At 40.0% G+C, this 27,317-nt stretch overlaps 1 protein-coding gene across 1 annotated transcript in view; it reads right to left on the bottom strand.

The window, feature by feature from the left end:
- trpm3 (transient receptor potential cation channel, subfamily M, member 3) overlaps window positions 1-20,791 on the bottom strand; it is a gene marked incomplete at both ends in the record, with an annotated part of 212,875 nt that extends 192,084 nt beyond the window's left edge. Inside the window, one exon of the mRNA XM_083904273.1 lies at window positions 20,588-20,791. Within this exon, the coding sequence (XP_083760399.1) occupies window positions 20,588-20,791 (204 nt within the window). The remainder of the gene's footprint in view (window positions 1-20,587) is intronic.
- Window positions 20,792-27,317: the final 6,526 nt, after the last annotated feature.

The raw sequence follows: 27,317 nt of genomic DNA, 5'->3' as shown, positions 1-27,317 counted from the left end.
AACAGAATCTATTGCACACAACTGTACTCTTGAAAACATGATCAGGGTGTGACGTTTTTTTATTTTCTTCATTCACACCACACACCTCATCCACATCGCAGGCTATATTGTCTCTTGCTAGGCACCGCGGGAAAACGCCCGCTTTTATAGGTGTGGTCACAGCATTAGCAACAAGTGTCTTCAATTTGTAGTCGTTGTGTGTAATAAATGACGCCAGGTGTGTTCATTGTGTTCAACTATTGCTGACTGTGGCAAGCATTTTGCATCACATGAACTTTCATTTGAGAATATGTTCTTTAAGTAAGGAAACGTGTTTAGATTTATGAGAACGGAGGATTGTGGTTTGTGAATTGTGTCTTCATGTGAAAATTTCACAATTAATGGGTTTATGATATTGGAAAATTATGGCTAGATTTAGTAAATGTGTTTAGACAACTGGTCCTTTGGTTTAGAGGATTGGCTTTTGTGTTTTAGCATTTGACAAAAACTGTAATTATCCATTTAATGAAATCCTGATTCCAGATCAGTGCCAAAATCATCAAATTATTTCACAACCCACACCTGTAGCCACATTTCACCCCAATAACACTTTGACTTTTTGATTTATGGCGCTCGCAGACAACGAATGCAGCCAAAAACATTGGTAATTACTGTTTGGGATCAATAATCAATATCCAGAGAGTCGTCGTCACGGTAAACAGTCGCTGTTCACACTTCATTTGCAGCAGTGGCTTCACGATGTTTATACTATTACCCTCTTAGGTAGAAATGTGTGTATCATTATGCAGAAGAAGAAAATTAGAGGGTGTTTAACTGTGGATATAAATGTAAACAAACTATCAGGTCTGGATTTAATGCTCGCGCTGTTGTTAAGTGTGATGTGAAGGAGGAGGAGGAGGAGGAAATGATGTGATGGCTCTCAAATGAACCGCTGAGAGTTTATTTGTCACACTAATGATGCTGCATTTCCACGTTTCGCTGTACAGTTCAATGCTGCTCCTGTTCATATATTTAAAATATTTATTATTTTTTACAAAGTAAGCAACAGCATATTCAATTATTGGAGAAAGCTACGTCAGGAGATTCTCCGTCCACGTTCAATACATAGACTTTATGACCTATGTCTCTACGGTTGTGGATAAATAAACAAATCCTGCACTTTAAACTAGTTATCTAGTTGGATATCGTGATGTATCGCTCTACGATTGTATTGCAATATATCGATTACCACAGAATCGATGTATCGTGATATTATCGGTATCGTGAACCATGTACTTCCATCCTTACCAATGACAATATATTTGCAGAAACTGTAAATCAAAGATATTGCAATAATTAAAAAAGATCAATCAATCTCTATTCTCGGTAAGATTTGAGCGCCGAGGTCTTTGATAGGAAAGGCAAAGGTTACAAGAGAAGCACTAACTTAAATGAATCTAGTGTCAATAAGCCATGGAATGTCCTTTAAAGGTTACCATAGTGACATCTTATGTGGCCTTCACACGGCTGAAAGGATGTAAATACTCTTTCACACACTCTCTGGAAAGCAAAAGCTCTGTTAAAAAAACAGTTATTATAAAGCTACGACAACCAGAAACTAAAAAGTGTGTTATTATACAATTAAACAGACCTAAATGTTACACACTGGACCTTTAAGATGGAATATAAACTATTTAACAAACATGTTTCCTGTAGTTTGGGGGTTAATAATAATGTTGTCTTTCAGGAGGTAACAGGTGAGTGAGGCTGCTGAGGCTGAGCAGGACGTGTTGACAGTTTGAGAATGAAAGATAATGCAATGACTGCATATGAAAGAGCCTGAGGGAGGAAATATAAAGATGGAAAACTGCTGCACTGTGCAGCTTAAACAAGATCTACACAGAGTCCCTGTGTTGCCAGCGGAGATAAAGGTCTCACAAGAAAGAAAGAAAGAAAGAAAGAAAATCATTGAGTAGATGTGTCAGATGTTCAGACCTACAGCTGGGTTCTTCATCACAAAACCAATGTTAACTGTGTCAAAGGCTGCTGTCATTGACAAAATTGCACTTTGCACTTAACGTACAGAAGGTAATAGATAAAACTAAAAAGCAGGAGATGCTCAGATGTCAAAGGAAGCAAAGATCCTGCTTCAATTTGTCTGAAAAATATTATTTTGTGACTGCTACTTTCACCATCTTTTTATTTTAATTTTTTTTCACTATTCCACTGATACACCACTTAGGCAATTATATTTGTTTTTTGCATATTTCCTGAACAGAGAGCTGGAGAACGTTTAAAAATCACATGACTGGTCTTCAGATTTCACTGCACTGGAAAAATCAAGCAACCATGGGATGAGAGAGGAAACCACAACAAACCATTTAGTGCGAGAAGCAAATATGACAATGACTGTAATACTAACAGATGAACGCAGCGACACAATGTAACCATGCATGAAACACTATCATCCTACTGATGCACTTTATCAACATAATCAAGTGCTTTCATTTCACTTTTTCTGTAGAAGGCGACCTGGACTTATCTCTTATCTCTGCAAACTATAACAAAACTATCTCTGTGTACTCTGTAGGACGTTCTCTGGCATAAACACTGACCTCGTCAGGACCAGTAGTCCTCATGGAGACCAAAACCTGGTCCCTAATGAGGAAGAACCTCACTTCTAAAGAGGTTTAGGGCTAAGATTTGAATTGTGGGTTATAGTTAAGGTTATAGATAATGGTTTATTTATTTATAGGCTGTCCACTTATATGAAAGTGTCCTGGGAAGAATAGCTGCTCAAACCTGTGTGTGTGTGTGTTTCTGAGAGATCCATAAAGTCCAGATTAGCTTTAGCGATTGCTGATCTAATCTTCTGAATCAACAGAGCGATGCCGTCACGGCTCAGTGTCAGAACACACTTTAATGAACAGTCAGTCACTCACGCTGCACTCTTAGAAACCTCTGATTTACTTATAACATATAATAAATAATAAAAACAGTGCCCTCGTGCAGTCATTCTCCATGGTAAATGGCTGTTCCTTTGTACATTAAGAGCTAAATATACTATAATCCTTAGTTCCTCATTATTGTGGACATGGTTTGGTTTCCCTCTATGATTCTTAACTTCACTCGTAAATTCTGCTCAGCTATAACTTTTTTAATGCAGGTTTTCTAACTTTGAGTCTAAGCTGAACAGCTGTTGACAGATGGTAAATTACAATCCGTTTTAGGTCTAATCCGACAGTTTTTTGTATTTATTTACATGAACGTGCCTGAAAATCAGGGTAAACAAGTGTTGACCACGTACGACACGACGCAGCTTATCGATTACCACAGCGGCATCAGAGTTACATGGCTGCACTAATTGAAACCTTAATGACCACATTTCTATACCTGCTTTTTTTACACAGGAGGTTTTGAGGACATGACGTCTCCTAAAGTTTGGATCAGGATCTAGTTCAGCATGAGTGGACGTGGAGTGGAGTGACGAGGGTTTCCAAGGTTGTCCTGACGCCCGGGCGTCAAACGCTCAGTGGAAGCAGCGAGGTGAAATAGCAGATAATAACGCTAATGGGTCAACCTCCTCCCCTGTGACCCTCCCTCTGTGAAATGTGCCCATGTTACACACACACACACACTCGTACAGCTACAAAAACAAAATGCCACACTCCCCTGACATAAATAGTGCATTAGCCATTGAGAAGCCCAGTGTTGCCGCAGCAACATAGACATTGTGTAATTACTGTCTTACGGGTCGGTGTAATAAAGCGCAGAGCCGCAGCCCCCGTGGCCCCCGAGGCCCCCGGTAATGGCTTTTATGGCTCAATCATTATAGCCACGCCACTACACACGGAAATACATAACAAGGATATGCTTAACCTCAAAGCCCAGAGCTCATGGCTTCAGACAGGAGATCTTCAAAGCCGTTGGTTTCAAAGAGAGCTACAACAGATCTCTATTCAAAGATATGCACATTAACATAAACAGGAAAAAAACAACCACATTTACATTAAAAAAAGAGTCACCTTTAGGGGTTTCCCTTTGTTCATGGTTTGGCGACACAGTCCACAGATTGTTCGTCCGCTCATAAAATATGAATATTAACCATTATCATCAACATTGAATAATATGGTGGAACAACGCAGTGTTTCATACATATTATAGCAAAATATGGTCCACTGTTGACTCTCTGTTAGTGATCAATAGGTGTTCCAGGGTTTCTAAGCCCACATGGAATTTTGGAGCACTTTGGGCACTTCCATGGTGTGGTAAATGTAAGAACAATAAAGAAGAGGCAGAGGAACAAATAAAACAAGATGAATCCAGACTCTGTAAAGCAGATTCACCATTTCACAGCAGCACTACAACAATGCAAGAGCATCCCAGGATCTGTAATGTCTACTCTGACCCTGACTGATGTCGTTTTGCCGACTTTGAGTCGCTTTCATACGTCGTACATCTTTCATTTTCAACGATTTGACCACTGCAATGTAAATATTTAATATATTAAATAAAAATATTATATATTTAACTCTTTGAAATGTCTTGATACAAATGTCCATTCAAAATAATAGGTGTTAGAGAAACGGCAGCTAAAATAGGCCATTCGGTGCATTCAAAATTGCTGCTGTCATGTAGGGCTGGGCGATTATGGCAAAAATAATAATCACGATTATTTTGATTGATATTGAAATCAAAATTAATAAACACGATTATTCATTGATGTCAAAACTTGAAACTTGAACTTCCTACCTTTGTTACATTTCTGCCATGTTTTCAATCGCTCGCTCCTCATATTATTGATACACACAAGTTACTCGCTTGCTGCAGCTGCACTTAACACTGGTGCATTCAAGGTGTTTTTATAGCATAGGAATTTACATACACGGTGCGCCGTGCGGCGCATTAATCGATTTTCTTCGATTATAATGTTTTTATGATCGTGAGAAGCTAGAATCGAAATCACGATTAAAATTCGATTAATCGCCCAGCCCTACTGTCATGATATACTGTATATATATATATATTCTGAATTGGTTTGTGAAGATAAAAGTTAGAGAAACGCTGAGCAGAAAATGAGGGCTTTTGTTCATGACATCAACACACAGCACAAAATCAATGAGGGGGAAAGAGAATGACTCATTTTTTAAAAGGAACGGGAGAGTTGAAAATATTTCTTTCTGTATGCAAAGACACTCTAATCTAATGTCTAATGGAAGCTGTTTTGGCTGAGGCATGACTGAGCATCACTGAGAACGTCTCCGTTCGTCTCCCTCTCCACTTCGGCTCTGACGATAAATTAGCAGAAGGAATTTACGGAGACGCTTCCGAAGGGGAAAAAGGGCTCGGAAAAAAAGCTTTGATCAGGAAACCAGACTAAGAGTAATCTGACAAATCCGTACGGGGAGAGACTTAGAAGCGATATGTCGACGATGTGTCATGAACGTGTTGTCGTCTCTGTTCTTTAAATCCCTGGAAAACAACATGCCTACTTCAGCGTTCATATGTTGTGGACATGTGTTTGTTATCAGTGGCATCTGCTTAAGTATGAACTGTTAGCAATCCCAGAGTACAGTTTGTGTGTGTGTGTGTGTGTGTGTGTGTGTGTGTGTGTCGTCCAAACAGCTGTGGAGTAGATAAGAAACCCCCAGAGACACAGTTTTAATCCCGCACACACCAGGTAGAGCGGATTTCAGAGTCTGTTTGTTTTTTCACTTACGAGCGATTTCACCCCTATATCTTTGCCACGGTGGCAGGAGAAAACACAGGGTGTGGACAAAGAAAACAGAAGGACACTGACACACTTCAATCAGCGTGATATTTACCGAGAAAGGGCTTTTTCACTTTCAAAATGTGAAAGCCTCGCAGATGGAAAAGGATTACAAAAAGCACCATAATACATTTCCCTCGTTTAAATCTCACAGAGAGAGAAGACAGAGACGGAGAGACAGAGAGGAGGGGTGGATGGATTTGGTACAATAGAACAAAGAATTGATAAGTGAAAAAGCAATTAAACAGAATTCTGATGAGGTTTGGTCTCATATTTTGGGATATCTGTGGCTGCGTTCGTTTCAGCCCGACATCTTTCCCCGATACCATCTTTGTCTTCTTCGTTAATAATAAAAGTTTTTTCCGTATTTATTCAAGAAACTTGTTCATACACTTAGAAATAAGGGTTCCAAAGGTTCTTCTACAAGGGCTGAGGTTCTACCTGGAATCATTTACTTCTGAAAAACCCTTTACCAAAGAAAGGGTTTTTCAAGGGTTCTTGGTAACACTAATACTTCCAGTAAAAACCCTTTAAAACCCCTTCCTGAATAAAGGGTTTTAAAGGGTTCTTGGTGGAACCTTTATAAAAAAGGTTCTACCTGGAGCCAAAAAGGGTTCTCCTATGAGGACAAGCCGAAGAACCTTGTATGGTTCTACTTAGCACTTTTATTTCTAAGAGTGCGGAAAATTATTTCTCTGTATTCCTTTAAAATGTAGATTTTAGTTTAGATTAAGTCTATGGTTCTCAAACTGCAGCACATGTATATGTGAGGTACACTCTTGGAAATAAAAGTGCTAAGTAGAATCATATAAGGTTCTTCGGCTTCCACCTGGATCCCTTTTGGAGGGTTCCACCAAGAACCCTTTTAAAATCCTTTATTCACGAGAGGGGTTTTAAATGGTTCCCTGGATCAAAATGGTTCTCAATGGAACCATTAGTGTTACCAAGAACCCTCAAATAACCCTTTTCTTCGGGAAAGGGTTTTTCAGAAGCAAATGGTTCTAGGTAGAACCTCAGCCCTTGTAGAAGAACCCTTTTGGAACCCTTATTTCTAAGAGTGTCAGTCCTTTCGAAGTAATTTAAATACTAAATCAATTTTGCATATCTTTAAAATCAACAATTACAATATTATCCAAAAAAAAGACAACAGATTTTCCGACTTATTCACAACTAACCAATCAGAAGTGAGTGTTGTTGATATTCCAGTGTGCAAAGACCTTCAGTTGTTTACACAAACACGCAAGATTTTCACTCTGAGACTTGTTTTCCAATCGTCTCCCAAAACACCAGCTCTGTTCTCGTGTCTACAGGGCCCTCAGTGGTGTAGGACATGGCATTTCAGCTCATTGTTTTACTGTTTTTAGAGATTTTACCACAGTGCAGACAAAGTTTTCACAGATCAGTGAAACTTTTTAGCCTAAAGTCAACTGGAACCAAACAGCGTCAACGACGCGTGGTTTTTAAGGTCAGGATACGCCTCCCGTTAGGCAGGTCCACGTTTGCACACACGTACCAACACATACCAACACACACACACACACACACACACACAGATAGCATCTGTCTGTGGTCATTACCTCGTCCAGGTGTGTTTGAGCGACCATTGCCACGGCAACAAAAGTTTGCCATGTGACCTTATCAAACCCTGTCCCCTTGCTTCCCTCTCCCATCGCCTTCTCCTTTTCAAGACCACACTTTATTTTGCCCTTTCTATTAGAGCAGCCTGAAAAGTTCACCATTCACATCAGCTCTGTGAATGCTATCTACAGAAAAGATCTGTGTGTGTGTGGTTAAAAAAAGAAAACACACACCCAGCTGAACCACACCCCACTGTGTGTGTGCGTGTGGAGAAGCCTCTTTGACAGTAAACCTAGCAGCGACACAGAGGATTCTTTAACCCGGGTGAACCCCGTGAAAACAGGCAATTAACAACATTTCTCTTGGCAGTGGGGTCGCCCCATTCATCGCCCCGTGTGTGGGAATTGTGACGTCGCATAAGAAAAACAAGTCTGCAGGAAAAAGCAAACAATACAATGACGGCCAGGCAGAGGAGGAACCTGTGTCTACAGAGGGAGAACAAGAACGTTGATGCCCCAAACAACGGTGCCATATAATGCAGAATCACCACGTGAACAACAACAATTCTGGAGTCTCTGTGAGAATCCAGAACCAGGATAAGAGCACATGAAGACTGGACCTAACAAAAACTGTCACAGTTCCCCCTCCAGGGTGATTACATGGTGCCACGTCACGGTTGCTGACCAAACCGATCTACTGGACCAAGCCCAGTGTCGTCTATGTGACACACAGGTGTTCAGGGCCAGGATTTATATGTGCAAGGACACTTATTAAAGCGGAAGTTCCAATTAACGCTGTTTTTTAGTGTGTATCTGCGGCATTATCCTGTTTAAGAAGCCCTGAAGGTTCTACACAAACAGTTCAGCCACTGCTGAGAACGCTGTGTTTAATTGTAATCTCGGGCTCAGCGAGATCTCTGAAAAAACCCGGTCCGGTTACGTAAACAGTGGTTCTCCTGAACAGCAGATTCTCCTGCTCCGGGCACTAGTCCGGGCACATCCGGTTTGCGTACATTGAACCGCAGAAGAAGAATAACGTCCGTTGTGGAGGTGTTTCACAAGCGACAGTGTCTTCTGACTCTGGGTCAAAGGTCGTCAAAGGGACTGCGGCAGGGAGTCGTGAAGAAGCTATTTTTAAACACTGTTAAAACAATGTTTTGATAATGAGTAGCAGTGCATCCACCATTCCAGAGGTGTGCTTCTGAGAGCTGGTGTGCTGAATACGTCACTTCCGGGTATTGGCCAATCACAAGAGAGCTGGGAAGGCTCTGGCTGGCCGATCACAACACAGTTCTGTCTTCACGGGGTGAGATTCATGTCTGAAATATCGCGGCTGAGGAGAGTGTCGGTAAGGAGAGATTTCTATCTGCTCGTTTACAGCAACTATTTTTGAGCATAAAAACAAGTGAATGTATGTAAGTAGACCTCCATAACTCACTCATAATGTGCAACAGGACCACTCTATGTGAGCTTTAAGACAGAACTTCCACTAAAGTAATATTTGTGGTCATTTTCTTTTGCAAACAGATTAAAGACAATAAAATCCATCATGTTATCACTCCACTTTTGCAGGTAATTGTGCAAATGTGACAGGAGTAGAGTGGGCTGCAAGGGCTCGACACGCTCCACCATAGCACTTTACTAACACTGCACACTAATGCATCGCAGTTATAATCACAGAGCCGAGGTGAAACGAAACAGAAGCAACGCTTTTGGAGTGCTTTCAACGTGTCAGTACAAAAAAAAAAGACCTGCAAGACGTTAGCCCCGACACATGACACCACTGCCCTTTACTGCAAGTTACTCTGCAAACTATTCACATCCATACACTTCACATTTATACATATAGTGCCCAGAATTCCTCTTTATAACAGCACTAACATTCTCACCTTCATTACTTTCACCTGTGTTCTGTACCTGCAGTATTTAGTCAGTATGGACAAAAGTCATTGCCATTGAATAATATGGTAATAATAAGTACTTTAATATAGCGTTGGTCCTACCTTTTGCAGCTAAAACCACTTTCACTCTTCTTGGAAGACTTTCCTGATGATTTTATATAGTGTTTCTATGGGAACATGTGTCTGTAGAGCATTTATTATGAGGCTCTGATGTTGGACGAGAAGACCTGGCCCACAATCTCTGTTGCTCATGTCTCTAAAGTTGTTGCTTTGTGCACTGGGACGCAGTCGTGTTGGAGTAGAAATGAGACTTCCTCAAACTGTTTGAAGCATTGCATTGTCCAAAAATGTCTTGGTACGATGAAGCGTTAAAGATTGTTCTTCGCTGGAGATCAGGAGCCTAGAGCTCAAAGCCTGATTGAAGCGCCTGTGTGTGTGGCCCTTGTTGTCTTTTAGCCTCGTGATGTGCACCATGTACTATAATCTTCCTATTACTTAACAACTATTGCTCACGACCACTTCCAGCTGCAAAAGGCCACAGTATAGTCCTGTGTAAAGTGCTCTACATAGGTTACGGAGACCCCTCTACGTCGCCTGAGAGCCTGTCGAAGAGCCTCGCCGTCGTCTCTGGCTGCACGAAATATTTTTTTAAGTGTCCGTCACCTCGTCAAGGGACAACAGAAATGGCAAGAGCTCCGACAGGCCGACAGACACAGGCCGAGCTAACGCTGCTCTGTGCTTGCCACAGTGCGCACCGAGCGTCCACAGAGGCGGAGCTGATCACCGCCGACAACGTTGCTGCCAAACTATAAATACGTCATATCTTGTTCTTCAGGTAAGAAACGACCACTGTTTCAATGTTATTCTGCTGAAACAACAACAACAGTCTTTCTCTCTCAGACGCCATTGCTTACCGTAGCAAGAAGCACAACAACCTTGCGTAGCGACTAGGGCTGAACGATATGGACAAAATTTCATATCTCGATATTCATGCCAGATATCTCGATATCGATATGATACGATATGACTACAGGTTCGGTGAAAACCATGCATTTTTCAGAAAAATAAAAACATTATACAAAAGACTGTGGAAACTTTCCACATGGAAAGTGCAGTTTTATTGATGAGAACTCACTGCCAGTCATCAACATTAACATAAAGTTACCAAAGGTTAAATAAAAAATCATTTTTCATCATCATCACATTTTTTACTGCAGCTCCGCTTTAATGTTAGATGCGTTATCAGTCATCACGCAAACCTGTTGGTCCCACTTCAAGTCCCAGTGTGCTAACCGTTAGCAGCTAACGCACCTCTCGTCTCCTGGGCTATATTATCACCTGTATGCTGCCCGGGGAAGAAGGACGTCTGCAGTCAGCGGGTCTTGAGTTCGGAGTTTGTTGTAATAAAATGGATCGTTAAACTGATGTAAAGTTCGGTTGTCCGGCGTGACCACAGGTCCGTGGTTGCGGCGAAATGATGGATGATTTATGTTTTGGCACAAAATCGCCACCGGCCTCATTATCTTCCGCACTCATGTCACTTTTCTTTCTTTTTTTTAGATTTTCCCACTGTATGTCGTGTGTGTGAGTGCGTCTCAGTCTCCGTCTCCCTCCCGCTCTCCTATGTTTGTCATTGGTTTGCTTCAGCTGTCGATCCACAGCAAGCATGAAATAAGGTTTGTGATTGGCTGGCCGTAGTGGTGCATTCAAGGGCAATCGTAAAAAAGATGTTTATTGTGACTGCCGGAGCTTTACATGCAGGGCGAGCGCGGGGGAAACTCTATATCGTTTATATCGTCGCTTTTACGATATTAATATCTTGAATGTACATATCTCGATATCGATACGATAACGATATATCGTTCAGCCCTAGTAGCGACCCCTACTGATCGGGCGGGGAATTGCAGTGTGTATACGGCACCACGACGGAAAACCATAAAGGCTGGAGGTGTCCGTGGTTACGCAGTTGGATAACGCATTACGCAGTCGGAGAGGTATACTGTGGCCTTAAGAGAGTGCGAGCACTCAAAAGAGAAAAACTACCACTTTCACTTGTGACACCTACAGTAACATCCATACAAATCCCTCACACACACCATCTGAATCACACACACACAGGCACTAAAGCAATCACACACACACACAAATAGGTGCTTTCAACTTTTTCAAAAGATGCTTTGTCTCTCCGGCACGTTCTCGCTCTATCCAAGAGAGCCACCCACTGCGTTCACTGCTTAAACAAACTCTACATGATACTTCTGCCTGTTTCCAAGCTCCTGTTGCTACGGATGTCAGTCAACACCTACACACACACACACACACACAGCCATCAGATAACCAGCTTATTTGTACTTCTGGTACACCACTGTAACATGTTTTAAGCAGATTAAAGTGTTGAGGACTTAGCTGCGGTGGCATGCCAGCAGCTCAGAGTGAGGTTTTGTTATGACTCAGCCGCATCGGCACGCCGACATCAAGCGAAGTGAAAAATAACAATTACTAAGAGACCAATTACAGAGTTATGAAAGGAGCCGACTCTCAAATGAATGAAAATGAACTTTTTGAGGGGGGTAATAATCCGGTCTGGATTATTATATAAATATGTTCACGACGCGTCTGTGAAGACTCTCACATTCACCTGTGAAGAAAAGCGAAGGTGAAATAAAACTCAAACAAGTCCACTTACAGCTAACCTTTAACACCTTCTGTCTGCGAGTCTGACACCAATCAACCTGTCTTAAGATGGTTCTCTCACATTCCCATTTTTCACTTCGACGTTTTATTTCTCCTTCTCTAGTTATTATGAAATGTATCATGAGGCCAATCTTGCGTTTGCAAGAAGAAAACCTGGGGTTTGCGAGCCAGTCTTTCTGCACGGCGTTTGCATGTTCTCCCCAGGTTCTCCAGTTTCCTCCCACATTCCAAGAACATTAAGATTTGGGGATTAGGTAAAACAAAAAATAGATGAGTTCTAAAGATTGGCCTGGCCAAATGATCCTATAGTGTGAGGGGTTAAAGTCTGAGAGCGAGCTGACTGGACTGCCCACAGTGAATGTTAAGACGGTATAGAAACAGGACAAACTTGTGGGTTTATGTGGGTTCAACGGTTTGACTGCTTGTTTAATGATGTCCTGTGAGACGTACCACAACACAACAGAACAGAGTTTCTATGATACCAAATCCCTGGAATCTGCTCCGTGAAATGGTTTGATTAAACAATAATCTTTTGATTTATCCGTTTGTCTCCCACGTTTGTGTTTTAAATCAAGTCAAGATTTGAAAATCCTCTAGTGTGGGGCAGGCTCTGTAAGGAAAATGATGTCGTTACCCCATTCCCCCGAGCTTTCTGAACTCCAGGTCCATATTCAAACCATTCTCTTCGTTATCTCACGACAACATTTCATGTTTCAGAGAATGAGGGAGAGAATAACCTAAGAAGAAATTGTAATTTCAAGAATTTTCCCCCACTCACTATTATCACAATAATGCAGAATGAACCACCATCGACTTCCTGAAAGACTTTTACTTTGAAAGGTGCAGTCAATTAGATGTGGGCAGCACAAAGCGTGAGCGCGGTGACCAAAGACAACCGAGATGCAAAGGTCTTGCAGTTAATTAACAAAGTGAATTAACTAAATTATCGATCAGATTATGTCAGACTCATATTGATGATGGTGCAGGCTCGTTTTTGGCGTAGAGCTGAATCACCACAGTCACAGACGTGCCAGCCTGACACTGTTTCTGACAGGAAGTCTCGTCTCGTGAGAAGATCCCTGCTGCGTTAGTGGAAAAGAAAAAGCGAGTGCATTTGTCAGTTTATCAAAGCTGTTCTGACACCGACAGTCTTAGCCTTTTCCACGCTGCCGATGAAGCATATCGACTCTCTGTGGTGTTTCTCACTATAACGGCTTTTTGTTTTCCTGTCTGCGAGTGAGTGAGTGATGTATTTTACATCAAAGGTGATGGCGCGAAGGCAGAGACATAACAGCCGTGCGAGTAAAGCGAGACGGAGGCAAACGCGAGGTTAAGAAAAATATCCTCTGGTTCTCTGAAACTTCAGTGAGGTAGTGAGATACAAAAGAGAGTCATCCATTTGAAAGGACGTGGGGTAAAGTCTGGGTGGGGTTAGTGACACGAGCAGTGTTTTATACCCTGGAGCTTCAAGATTCTTGGTTTGTACTGTATGCCGTGTTTCCATCAAGTAGTATAGTATTCCATCATAGTATTATCTCAAGGCTCTGTACATAGACAACATCATGCAGAGCAGAGAAACCCAATAATTCACACAATGAGCAAGCACTAGGGGGCAGTGTAGAGGAGAGGAGAAAAACTCCCTTTTAACAGACAGGAATAAGAAATCTCTGACAGAACCAAACTCAAAGATCTGCCTCAACCGATTGGGGTGAAATGAAAAGACCAGGAGCAGATATACAACAACTGTTTCTGTTTGGAACGGTAAAGCCTTAGGTCCTACGTAACGTACTGTTGTACCGGTACAACGACAGGTAACCACAACATTGAATGCGACACAGCAGACAACAAAGGAGGACATCCAGCAGCACAGTCGCGACAACACGTCAAGCTTTCTATGAGAATAGATGCCGGTCGTAAGCCAGTTACATTTTTTCCGTCACTATCGTGTGCATACTGTGCCGATTTACTCTGGTACCCAAAGGAATGGAAACGCAAAAGAATGCATACCGTACCAAACATGGCTTTAGAATGTTTACTTGGAATAAAATTCTTTATGATCATTATTCCCTGGGGCCGGGGAAGCCCCCGACCATTCCGCTGGGTCCGAGAGGAATTCTCTGAGAATGATCTCCAACCCTCTTCCACGTCTACGACCTCTGTGATGTCCAGGACGAGCATCTTCCCAAGTTCTCCATCAACCACACACTGCTCTACTAAAGCTAAAAATACATGTTGCATGGCTGTTTCCAGGCACCCGACAGTGCTCTAGATCTGCTTTTAGCTCCGTTGAACAGTGTGATTTTCTTTGATTTTGTTGTTACATTCCTCTGATAATTGCCACAGACTGTAAAATAATTACCTTGGCCAGTATTAGCGTCTTTCAAAACTACAAAGTCATAATTTGCAAACGCCAGATCCCCCTACTCCCAAAAATGCGCATTTTTAAGTACTTTAGGAGCCACTGATATTTTTGTCCTAAAAACATCAGTCAACACAGGAATCGCTGAACCATGCAGCGTTTCCATAGAAACCAACAACATCTTTGCTTCTTTCCAGTCGATGCATTATAAAGTAATATCACACTTGGGTTCATTGTAATGAAAATTTAACAGGAGAGTCCACACATTATCAGTTTTGTTTCCCTTGGGGGGGAAAGGAATCAAAAAGAAGTGAACTTTCAACAACAGCAAAGAAAAACACACAAAAAAACACAAAAATAAAACGTACAAATGAACCGTGCACGAAAAGACATGAAAAAGATAAGGCAGTCTGTTGGGTTTGTGCTCTATAAAATGTGAGATATGGTTTATAAATAAACATGATCGTCTTATTATCACATTTTTATCAAGGACAAGAACAGTTTAATTTTTATGACGTTATATTCAAGACATAACAATTGCTGCACATGAATATTTTGGTTTGTTATTTTGTTCATAACTTTAGCTTACAATTTTCTTATTTTATTGCTTTTTGTTGCTGTTTTTCCAGATATATGATGACTTTTGTCACATTTTCGGGTACGTAATAGGGTTGCAGCAATAAATAGTATTATCACGATAACAAAACACATTATCGTTAATATTCGACTTGAGTGACTTGAAAATTCGGTCTAGTTTCGCCATCATACAGTCCTTGTGACTTAATTTAACATGCCAAAAAAAACATTAATTGATCAACATTAGCTGATTATTTACTTTCAAAGATTGTTTTTTTTGGTATGTCAGTTTGCACATTAGAAAATAAAAATAAATGTTGCGTATGAACGACAACTTAATTTTTTCATGCGTAAGTATTTGAAGTTTATACTTTTTTTTTTTTTTTTTAAATATGTAAAAAAGTTAGCAATAGCAATTCTTCTTATTATTATTAAACTATGGAAGAGGCTTTGGGCCACAAAGGGGGATTGACATTTAAAAAATTCACAATCCGACAAAAACGTCACAATTCTAATCTCAGAAATCAGACCGTCTTCCATTTTATTTACATTTGGCCCTAATCCTAATTTCATCAGATTGAGGACAAAATAACACATAAAATATTAGACTAATACAATATCAGATATCTGCTGCACTGGTTTCTAAAAATAGACGTTGGCATATAAAAAACTCACACTGGTCAACCCTCTAGACTACACAGGGGCCGACGGGTTTTAAACATTACTGTGTCCCCACTGTGACATGGGATCAGGCTCATTACAGCTAAAAACATGAGTGCTGATGTGAAGCTTCAGCTGGAAGACTCTGATAATAACATCCCATTTCTAATGGTCATATCCACAAACGGAGAACCTCACGACATGCTGTTTGACACACACACGATTTAAACCTGCAGAAAAACCCATTTCTGTCCTCTTAAAAGAGGGACAGGGGACGTCTGTAAATGTAGTGATTAGCAGCAGCAGCAGCATCAGCAGCAGGTCGCTAACATCCACAGATGGCTTCACGGACTGCAGGCCATTCACGCTCCGCAGTAAAGGAAAATGAGAACTAAGACGAGGACTCTGTCACAGTCTCACACACTTTGTAAGAGTCCCTGGGAAATTCAACGGTTCTCCAATAAAACTATTATTGTCGTGTTCATCTCCTGTTTTCTGGTGATGTCTTACAGTTATAATTAAAAGATGTTTTCATGTACAGTGTTTCCTCTAGGATTTGGTGACTTCTAGTTCAACATTATGCTCATTTAGTACTCGTTTTGTCACATAAAATCACATTTTACAGTATAGTATTACAACATATGCTGAGGGAACTCTGCACAATGTATTGTTGTGATGGCAAAATGTGTTGTGAAGCATAGATAGTGAGTTTAAAGTGATAGTTTGGAATTTTGGACATAAGACCTATTTTCCAACTCAGCCGGTGTGATGGAGAAGTCTGGAGACATTTTCAAGAAATTTCATTCAATTCTTCTAGTTGCCGAGTTCGCTGATGCTATGGCTAGCGCAAGTCAATAATAAAAGTTAGCATGGCATTAAAAACACTCATACTGACTCCACAGTGCACCTGAGGCAAATCAATTGTAATGGCAGACTATCGATGTACATATCTGTGTTGATAGAATGTTTGAAATAAAACCAACCTTGCAATTTGAAGGATTTATGTCTCAGCAGCAGCAGCAGCGCGTCATACTTCCGGCAGCGGCGGACTGATTCCGCTGCCGGAAGTATAGTGCTGAGAAAGTAGTCCCTCAAAAATCCACGCGACGCGACGTTAGTTTTGTTTTAAATATTATTCTATCAACACAGATATGTACATCGATAGTCTGCCGTTACAATCGATTTGCCTCGGGTGCACTGTGGAGTCAGTATGAGTGTTTCTAATGCCATGCTAACTTGTATCATTGACTTGCGCTAGCCATAGCATCAGCGAACTCAGGAACTAGAAGAACTGAAGGACTTTTCTTGAAAACGTCTCCAGGCGTCTCCATCACACCGGCTGAGTTGGAAAATAGGTCTTATGTTCAAAATTCCGAACTATCCCTTTAATGCGTCCTTTTAAGGTTTTAATGCGTCAGGGAAGCAGGAAGCCGTGATCGTATCTGTGTACAGAGGGTAGAGAGTAAAGTTGAATGTACCCAAAGGGCAATTTCGTAAATAATACATTCACGACCACATACAATGAACTGCTCAGCTCCATTATCCTCACACTGCTATCATGAATTATATATAACAATGGTAAGTATTTGTTTTGAAAGCTTTGCTCATAACCCGACTAAAGTAGTTATTTATTTAGAAAATCAATATCCTGCATGGAATCATCTGAAATCCTGACACTTTAATGAAAACTGTGGCTCCAAAACAAGTGACCTGACCTCAGAGGGTCAGACGCTTTTATGCGTTTTTATGCACTTTTTAAATCTCGAGATATTAAATAACCACCTTTTTTTTTAAGGAGGTGGAAAGGTTAGGGTGTCTAAGTGGTGAAAGTAAATAAGAGACTCTGCGAATAAATGATGACATTTAGAAATCATCGCTCTAGTTTCTACATTTCACTACGGAGAGTATAGGGCAGAAAAATTGGATTTATTGCATGTAAACATGACATTTCTGAACTATCCTTAAAATAACTTGTCATATATTGTATTATCTTTACTAGTTCCACTCCACATGTGACGCTTTATACTCCGCTGCTCTCGCAGGTAAATGATTCACAGCCTTTAGAGTCGCATCCGTTTTGAAGGTGACGATTCAAAAGAGACAAAAGTTAAATCCACGGAGCTGAATTCTCTTAAATCTCCTCTCCGTCACTCTCTCCGTCTCCCGCTGCCTCCGCTTGTCCTTGTCTTTCATTCGGTTAAGACCCAGTATTGGATTCTCAAATCTCAATCTCTCGCCTCTCTTTCTATTTTTCTCCTCTGCCGTCTGACTCGATCAATCATTCGTTTACGTAGACATAGGATTAGTCTGTCTATCTATCTCTATCTCACTCTCACACACACCTGGCCATTACAAATGACTAATGATTCAAAGTGTTTAATGGTTTGTTGGATTGCAGAGGCATTGTGGTAGTAGCACTCTGTGGTTCATATCTAAGCAACATAAATCCTTCAGGACTAAGCTGAGCTTCTCTTTGTGCGCGCGCGCGCACACACACACACACACACACACACACACACACACACACACACACACACACACACACACACACACACACACACACACACACACACACACACACACACACACACACACACACACACACACACACACACACACACACACACACACACACACCCACGAGAAACACACTACTGTTCATTTGTTTCAGTCACTTTGAATAAAAGCTGGCAGACAGCCCACTACATTACTCTATTTCTACAAAGTAAACAACAAAGAAACATCACCTCCTCCATGTTTTTTCCGTTACATTAAGAGTATATGTGCAAAAGCAAAACAGCACCGGTTACTGGGGCACAAATGTAAAAACCAGAAATGAATCTTTAGCCATGCATATCTGTGTCTCCCACACATCTCCCAGCTGAGCTACATATCGCTGCCAAGCATCGCCCCAGAGATCGGCTAAGTGTGATAGTTGATGAGTAGCAGCTAGCAGCCAGTTTAAGTTATTCTGACCCCGATCCATAAACATCACACCAGTGTAAAAATAGAGAGGATGGAACCACTTAAGATCCGTATCAGCCAGGATTTTTCATCCTCGCCCTGAAGCCACCACGGAGGATTTCACCGCCCGCTTGACAGGCGCTCGCCAGCAGACGTGGAGTTTGCCAATTTTCAAGCTCCGCGAAGCACCTTGAAGCCGCCGTGAGAGACTCCAGGTGGACTCGAGGTGGACGAACTAACGAGAGACGGCAAGACAGAGTTTAAGTCCAGGTGTTTAACTGGTTTATAGGGTCAGGGATTCCAACATCGCAATAAATCCACAGCAAATCTTATCTTTTAACTGCAATCCATCTTCTACTTGTTCATAAATTCTGCTAATGTCACTTACTGATGACGGATAAAGGTAATAATCTTGAGTGTTGACCTCAGCAGCCACATGAAGCTACTGAATAGACAGATATACAGTATACAGTATACAGTATATGTCCTCTTTCACTGAGACTGAAGACATGTTACATAAATACTGCAACAGAAGAATTTAACCCTGACTCAAATGATAAAAAGCAAAAAAACAAGGTAAAACCTAACGTACTCAAATGTGCTACATTATGCATTGCATTATAAAGCAATACAACCAACAGCTGTATTGCGGAAAATGACTTGTATTGAAAATGGTCGTCATTTCTCCTGTGGGCCATTTAATCTGGACTTTTAACAGGTTGTTAAATGTTAAAGGGTAAACTCATTATTGCCTGCTATTATTGCTTCCTGTTTCCTGTTAAAAATGACGCCTCAGTCCAAACACCGCAATCATCAGCAGCTGATTATCAGTGATTATCAGTATATAAACTAAAGCATATTAAATCACTGTGCTGCGTTTAGACTACAGTAACAGGAGGCTGTGTAACACTAAAAACCACTGAAGCGCAGCAAAAACAGTAGGTACTCAAAGTAAAAAAAAAAGGATCCTTAATTCAAATTCTGGCAGAGAATTTACAAGGATGTCTCCTGTTGTGTCTACTGTCAAACAGAGGGATGGCTCTTTATGCTTTTATATGCTAAGATTTTCATTGTCTGCCATAAATTTGTCGAACTGCAAATTCATATTCCATCAAAATAAAGCACAACACATAAATGCTGGTATCCACTGACATTGATACTCAGCCAAAAACTACAAAATGTTTTGCTGAAACGTTAATATGATTCATGTAGGACAGGTAATATATGCAAAGCTGTGTAATAAATAAAATAAACATTTACAGGCCAGGCTTTAGTCAATTATTCAATCAATCAATCAATGACGCAGTGACACACGTTATCAGAATAGGAAGGTGTTGCCTGATCTATTAAGGACGGGACTCAACTCATTAAGGATTATAGTCTTTGAGAAGCACCTTGTGTCTCACTTTAAGTAATATTCAATATGTCTTATGTTTAAATCCTAATTGCTTAACCGGCAAATGAATAAGCTTGTGCTAAAATATATTGGAATATTGCAAGGAAAATGTTGATGATGCAGATATTGATACAGATGCTACTGAACAGATACAGCAGCCAATGCTGTGATGGTAGTCTTGAGACATTGTCAACATTGCCTAATAATAAATAACGCTTCACTGAGGTCAAAGGCCAGTGGGTGGCAGCAGAGGTCACCTGACATATCTCAAAAGTTATTAAAGCAGTTGTGGTAGTAATACAAATAACAGTGTATTATGGCTGCACAATATTGGGAAAACAAATAATAATATTGTTGAATATAGCAATGATTTTTGCAATTAAAGTAAGTTTATAGCCAAACAAAAACACAAGCATGAGGAAAAATCTAATTTTATGTATATGTATTTTGCCCATATTAAAAAATATCAACAATTTACCCTGTATTGCAATATGTATCTTAACACAGCCTCTGTATTACATCATGGACCTACAGGAAATACTATCAACAGTCTCCTACCCATAATCCTCTGCTGTCTAACTCCCTCTCAGTGCAGGTGCCACCTCCACAGCTTTTCCTGTCCCACTTCCCTCCCAGCACCCCGAGCCACGGCTTAATCTCTGGGTGGAACACGTAGTGTGGGGCACATTATGTACCCTCAAAACATCTTACCGGTGGCTGCTGAGAGTTAAGCGCCCCCCTCTTGGTGGAACCCCCTCTGGAGCTGAGCCTCTTCCAGGACTCTGAGAAACGCCCCCTGGTGGTGGGACGCCCCGGCCCCGACGTCCCGGGCGCAGCAGATGGATCGTCCCGGGTGGAGAACGCCCGCTCCCTGCGCAGCTCCCTCCGCTCGGCCCACTTCTTCTTGGAGGCCATCGGCGTGGAAATGTGTGTTCAGAGAGAGACGAGGGGAAGTAGAGCAGCCACACTGAGTCGACTTCACTCAGACTGGAGCCACAGGTGGCATCTTCACTTACACTCTTCTAACTCTTCTTTCTTCTTCTTCAAGTCTCTCTGTGCTCCTTCTTTTATTTCTTTCTTCCCTTTCTTTTCTTCCCTGCAGGCTTCCTGAAGGATGGAGGAGAGTCACAGAGGAGAGGTGGTGAAGCAGAAGGTGATATCTTCACCCTGTTGCATGTGCCGTTACTGTGGCTCAGCCGCTGATGCCGTTTTCCCTCCTCACATGGAGAGAGAGAGAGTGTGTGTGAGAGAGAGAGAGAGAGAGGGAAGGCAAGAGAAAGGCAGGGATGGAGAAAGAGAGTTGGGAGGAGGAGAAGGAGGAGGAGGAGGAGGAGGAGGTTGGAGGGTACGATATTTAGATGATGGTAAATGGGCCAAAATATTATGAAAGGGGGAGGAAGAAGAGGAGCATGGAGAGACAGTGAGACAGGTGGAAAGAGAGAGGGATGAAATAAAATAAAAAGACAAGACGAGGTAAACAAAGAAACAAGCAGAGAGTCTCTGGAGTGCAGGGTTGTGCAGAGCTGACGCTGAGGCAGAGAGACAGACAACCCTGCTCTGGAAGTCACACTCTCACTCTGTGAACAATGTGCTTTGAATATCCACAGCGAGTAAACCTCCATCTCCTCCCTCTCTTCTTTCTCCCCAGGCTTTGAGTATCACTCTCTCGCTCTGTGCTCGTCGCTCCTCTCTCTTTTCTTTTCTTCTCCTTTCCTTGATGCTCTTGGTTCACAGTTCAGGACTTAAGCCACCTGAGCCTCCGTCTCTGAGATGATGATGATGATGGAAAATAAACCTGGCTGTTGTGAGGTTTTGTTTTGGCTTCTTCTTCTTCTTCTTCCCTCTAACCCTTCACTCCTCAGGTCTTCAGCTGTGATGAAAGCCTCAGCATCACGCTGTGGAGTTTGTGGAGTTGGGAGAAATGATATCTTCAGGTGCAGTGGTGAGGAAAATTAGTGGGGCTCTTAAAAATGTTTTCGAGTTATTTTTGCAACAAAAAAAATAATAATATTCTGAAGAGAAAGAGAGAGAGAACGACAGAGAAAGAGGGCAAAGACGGAGGGGGGGGATGGAGTAAGTAAAGGTGACAGTGTCAATACACTAAGGACACTGTTGTTATTGCTCCCAGCAATAACATGACACATGGGAGATCTGATCTACTGTGTACTGTGTTTATGAGTGTGTGTATGTGTGTATGTACATGTGTGTGTGTGTGTGTACTTGTGTCGCTTTAGGACATGTTCTGTCGGGTCTGGACCAGGAGTCAAAACCTGGTTCAAATGAGTGATAATCTAATTTTGCGTGCAGTGTCCTCAGAAGAATAGATGCTCAAACTCTCTCTCTCTGTGTGTGTGTGTGTGTGTGTGTGTGTGTGTGTGTGTGTGTGTGTGTGTGTGTGTGTGTGTGTGTGTGTGTGTGTGTGTGTGTGTGTGTGTGTGTGTGTGTGTGTGAGAGTGTGTGTGTGTGTAGGAGAGAGGGAGGAAGAGTGAACAAGTGACAGTGAGTGAGCAGAAGAAGGAGGGAAACAGTGGGAGGAAAATAAAAGAGACAAACTGGTTTCTATTGAACACAGAAAACCCCACGTGGACAGTAAATAATTGATTATTATTGTGATTATTTATATATAATAGGAATAGTCAATTTCATATGAGAACAAAAGTGTCTCAATACCATTGTGGTATCAACAGATTCAGACAAAAACTGGAGGTCCGATAAATCATTTTAAGCCAATTAATTGGCTCAGATAGGGTTTAGCAGACAGTAGCTTGTACCACACCTAAAAGAACATCTCTTCTGATGATTAATAACCAACATATCGATTTAAAGAGTCCATGAAACGGCACTCAAACTGTACTTCACTGTGAAGTTTACATGAGAGACAAAGAGAGATTGTGAAATTGCAGATGCTCCAAAACTTTTCCAATCCCACCCAAACGCATTTCTACGGCACGTATAAAAACAACAGAGTCGACTCGATGCGATCGCATAAATATATAAAAACAGACATGATACGAAACAATGTGAACTCAAAAAGAAACCAATATAAAACACAATAACATACAATACCTCGACGTACAGTCGGTACCAGAAGAAGTAGAAGTGATTTTTCTGCAGACCTCAGTGATCATGATGGTGAATAGTTTTTCTGTGATGGACAAACAATAAAAAAAAAAACAATAACCTACACAAAAGGCTGCGTCATTAATCTATAAAAATGTACTGTTTATCACAGTATACTTTTCCTCCCTAACAATGGAATGTTGCTCAAAACCACAATTGACTGATTTCACTCAAGAGGAAAAAACAATCTTTAGTTAGACTGCCTGAGATTTACTGATGTTTTATTACCAACATTATTCAGCCCGTTCTGCACCACAGATTAACGCAAAATATTTCAAATTTTCATATGAATATTTAGTAATATACCAATAAATATTGTGACAAGGACTTGTCACTCGAGTATTATCATAGTGTCATATTTTTATAACATTAGACTCCTTATACTGAGTCATAAAAACAAAACGGAGTGTGTTAAATGGTTTAAAAGGCGACTGCTAAATAATGCAACACTTTTATTGTCAATATTTGTAGTCAATATCATATTTCACCAAAAACAACACATTAACTGGCTTTAGTTTCTAAGACATGAGAGGTTTTGCTGTTATAAATTGTTGTAAAATGATTATTCCTGGGTTTCAAATCACTTTATATGCAGCAATTACAGAAAATATTTTAAATAATGATAGATTTAAGAATGTAAATACACTTATATACTTCTTGGACATACAGTAAGCCCTGTATAATATGCCAGGTGGCTGTTTATTCTGTGTACAAGTTTTAATTAGAGTCATTTGATGCAGAAAACGGTATTATTTGAAGCAAAATGATTTCCAATACGGACAATTGGTGGTTGTTTACTTACTGCACAAATTGTAGCGAATAAAATGTATGTAGAAAAAAATATTTTATTAAGATTAAAATCAAATGACATGGGTTTAATTCAGAAAAATGGCAGCTAGTCTGCATTCGCACTACTTTAGTGTTAAGGCAGCTATTCCGCGTGTGTATTTAACCATTATATAAACTAACTTTACTAATTCTGAAAAGTTAAAACACGTTTCCATTTTACTTGAATGAGTAACTGGGTCAAACTTTACACTGCTAGTGAATATAAAAGATAAGTTAGGTGAAGGTTTAACACATTTACGGGATAGTTTTGACCAACGAATCAACAAAGTACGTCACAGGTGTCACTGATTAGCTGCGGCTACGTTGTTAGCATGCTAACGATAGCCGACTGCAAAAAAAAAAACCTCCACAGCAAAAAAACAACAACATTTTTCCACATTAACGCGAGTACAGCTCACTATAAGAAGAAAGAGTGAGTAAACACACGAGTGTTAGCTTACCTGAGAGCACACGAGCCGACCAAAAAAGACCAAACGCTAACTTTCACCTGGGACTCCGAGACTGTGGAAGGTTTGCTAACTGTGGCCTTTTCAAAATGGCCGCCAGGAGGCGTTAGCTAATGTAGGTCACAGGCGGACACAATCACAGGTGTAAATAATCACATCTGATTTTATTATTATATTATGATGATGATGATGATAATAATAATAATAATAATAATAATAATAATATAATACATTATATATATATACATATATATATATAAACATAATAACATATATATTATATATTATAACAGTGCAAAATCACAAGTGTAAAATAATCGCATCTAATTGTATTATTATATTATGATAATAATAATAATAATAGTAATATTGATAATAATAACAACAATAATAATAATCATAATATAATACATTATATATATATATATATATATAAACATAATAACATATATATTATATTATTATCACAGCATACACTGAGTTTTCCATTTAGCTCGACTTAGATGAAGTGAACAGAGCCATAGTTCATGTTAATATGATCATTAAACTTGTTAAACCTGCTGAAACATGACAATTTATGTTGTTTCCAAACAGCTTTATGGTTCTCAAAGTAGTTGAGTCACCTTATCTCTCACTCCGTCTTCATTTAAATTCACTATACCAGTGTATAAACTATATTAAACTAAATTAAATTATTGTTATGGGGAATAAATCGGTGAAAAATCCGTAGCTGAGTGATAATCTCAGTATTTTCCTCAGGTGGCACTTCAGATATGATTCACATATTCAGAGAGGTCCAGAAATTAGATGTTAATTCTCCATAAGCCTATTACGACTAATTTATGTAAACATGACGGCAAACGCGCTCATTAACACACTAATTAATGTCTTAGTGTGCAGGCCACTCATTGTTGTTGCTAATGCGATTACTGTATTACTGAGTAAATAAATAAATAAATAAAGGAAATCACAATTATTTCACTACAATAACAAAGGGTTTACGGCAACATCACAGACAAACGGACAACTTTCCAAAATAATGTTGTGCGACGTCAACACAAAAAGACAGAGTGAGGCGTTTGTTTTCCCTTTAAATTAATCTGATTTGAAGTAAATGCTGGGTTTACTGGCTTCATGGAGTTGTGTTCAAAGTTTGAAGTGTGGAGATCGTCTGCCACCTTCCTTCTTTCCATCCTTCCTTCCTTCCTTCCTTCCTTCTTTCCTTTCCTCCACCCCTTTTTCCTCTGAAACATCAAAGATCCACCTACACAGGGCTGCGTGGTCGCCATGGTGACTAACCTGGATGCTTCATTTTAAGCCTCCTGTGTGTCACACCATGTGCGGTCGTGTACAATTTCACACCATTATATCCACACATTCCCTCACACCAACCACACACGCACACATATGCAACAATCCTGAATTATAAGTGAAGTTTCTGACCACATTATCTCACACTTGGCTTTAAAAATTATTTTTATAAACAATGACAGAAGTTTTAAAAAAAAAAAAGCAGTATGGAATCTGTTTCAGTTGTTGTTGTTTTTAAATAAAAACCTCCCCGATCACCTTTTCATTAAAAACAGTAACTTCGTCGCAGAGACTTTATAATTGGCTTCGTGATTAGCGCTCGTTTTTTCCCAGGGGTCGCGTCGAGTGTCGAGAAGACGACGAGATTATTATCATACGACAAACACTGTTCTGTTCGCCGAGGAAACAACACACAAAAAAAACAACACACACAACGCTTGACACCTTTTAGCTTTTAGTATTTTTTCCGTAACAAATACTTAATGACCAAAGTTAACTTTGTCGTTCCTCTGCTTCTCCCTGAGGAAGTGAGAACTGCACTGAATTATGCAGCAGATGCAGTTCTATTGTCAGTTATAAATAATAACAATATTCAAATATATAAAGATAAAAACAAAGCGGTAAAATAGATGTGTGTGAACACATTAACATGACTGATATAATAAAACAATAATACACACAAAAAAGCAGCTATGAGAGGATTTTTAAGGCAACTTTTAGCTCTGTTTACTGTGAGGCAACAGTGCTTTTTTATATATTCATTACGATTTGGCCTTTTTAAATGTATTACTATTTTCTATTGGCTTCTTAACAAACAAAAAACGATTATTGATGATTATATTACTCTTAAATATGTTTGTTTCAGTGTTTAATTGCTTTAAAACAAGTCTTAAACTGCTATAATATTTAAATACTCATAAATATCACAACATGGTATTACTATAATAATATTTTATTACTATTACCACTGCTATAATCAAGCTGAAAATGACTATACTATGTTCCTCCTTATCATATAATATTGCAGTATTAAAATACGAGTCAGTGTGGATTAGGGTTAAATTAAACTCTTTTGTATTAAAGTAAGACTAAAAGAGTTTCACACTCTGTGAAAAAGTTTTAAAATGAAGTTTTTTAGTGTTTAAGTAACAGTAAGAGAACACTTGTTTTTTCTTAAACTAAACTGTGAACCACTATGACTGTAAATTAAATGTTAGAAAAGTAATTCATGTTTTCAGAATAAAAGCCTAATTGGAGAAATTCTAATGCTGTGACTAATTTTTTCGGTGATTACAATTTGGCTTTTTTGAATGATGAGGTTTTACTGTATTATATTTGCCTGTTGTTTAAAAATCCACATTTTAAACACTCATTAATTTCATTTACTTGAATCTGCACTTAAAGAATGTGCAGTGTGTAACATTCAGGAGGGTTTCCTGAGTACACTACACATTATATATTACAGAGTATGTTTGTTTAAGTGTATAACTGCTTTAAATTCTGATTTATGTGTGTTTTTGCATCTTGCGTCGCCACTTTCTGGTTTCTATAAACCAACTAACAAAGAGGAAAGTGGAAAGGTTGAAAGGCGTGACCCTGGCAGAAGAGTTAACGTATCCTACCTTTATCTCTGTGCAGAGTGGGGTCAAAACTCTCCTGGTGTGGGATTTCCTCGTCATTTTCCTCTGAGAGAACAAAATCTGTGAAGAAATGAA

This window comes from Microchirus variegatus (assembly GCF_963457635.1).
Source record: "Microchirus variegatus genome assembly, chromosome: 17".
NCBI lineage: Eukaryota > Metazoa > Chordata > Actinopteri > Pleuronectiformes > Soleidae > Microchirus > Microchirus variegatus.
The sequence above is the reverse complement of the archived record's forward strand: the minus strand, read 5'-3'. Positions and strand labels throughout refer to the sequence as shown.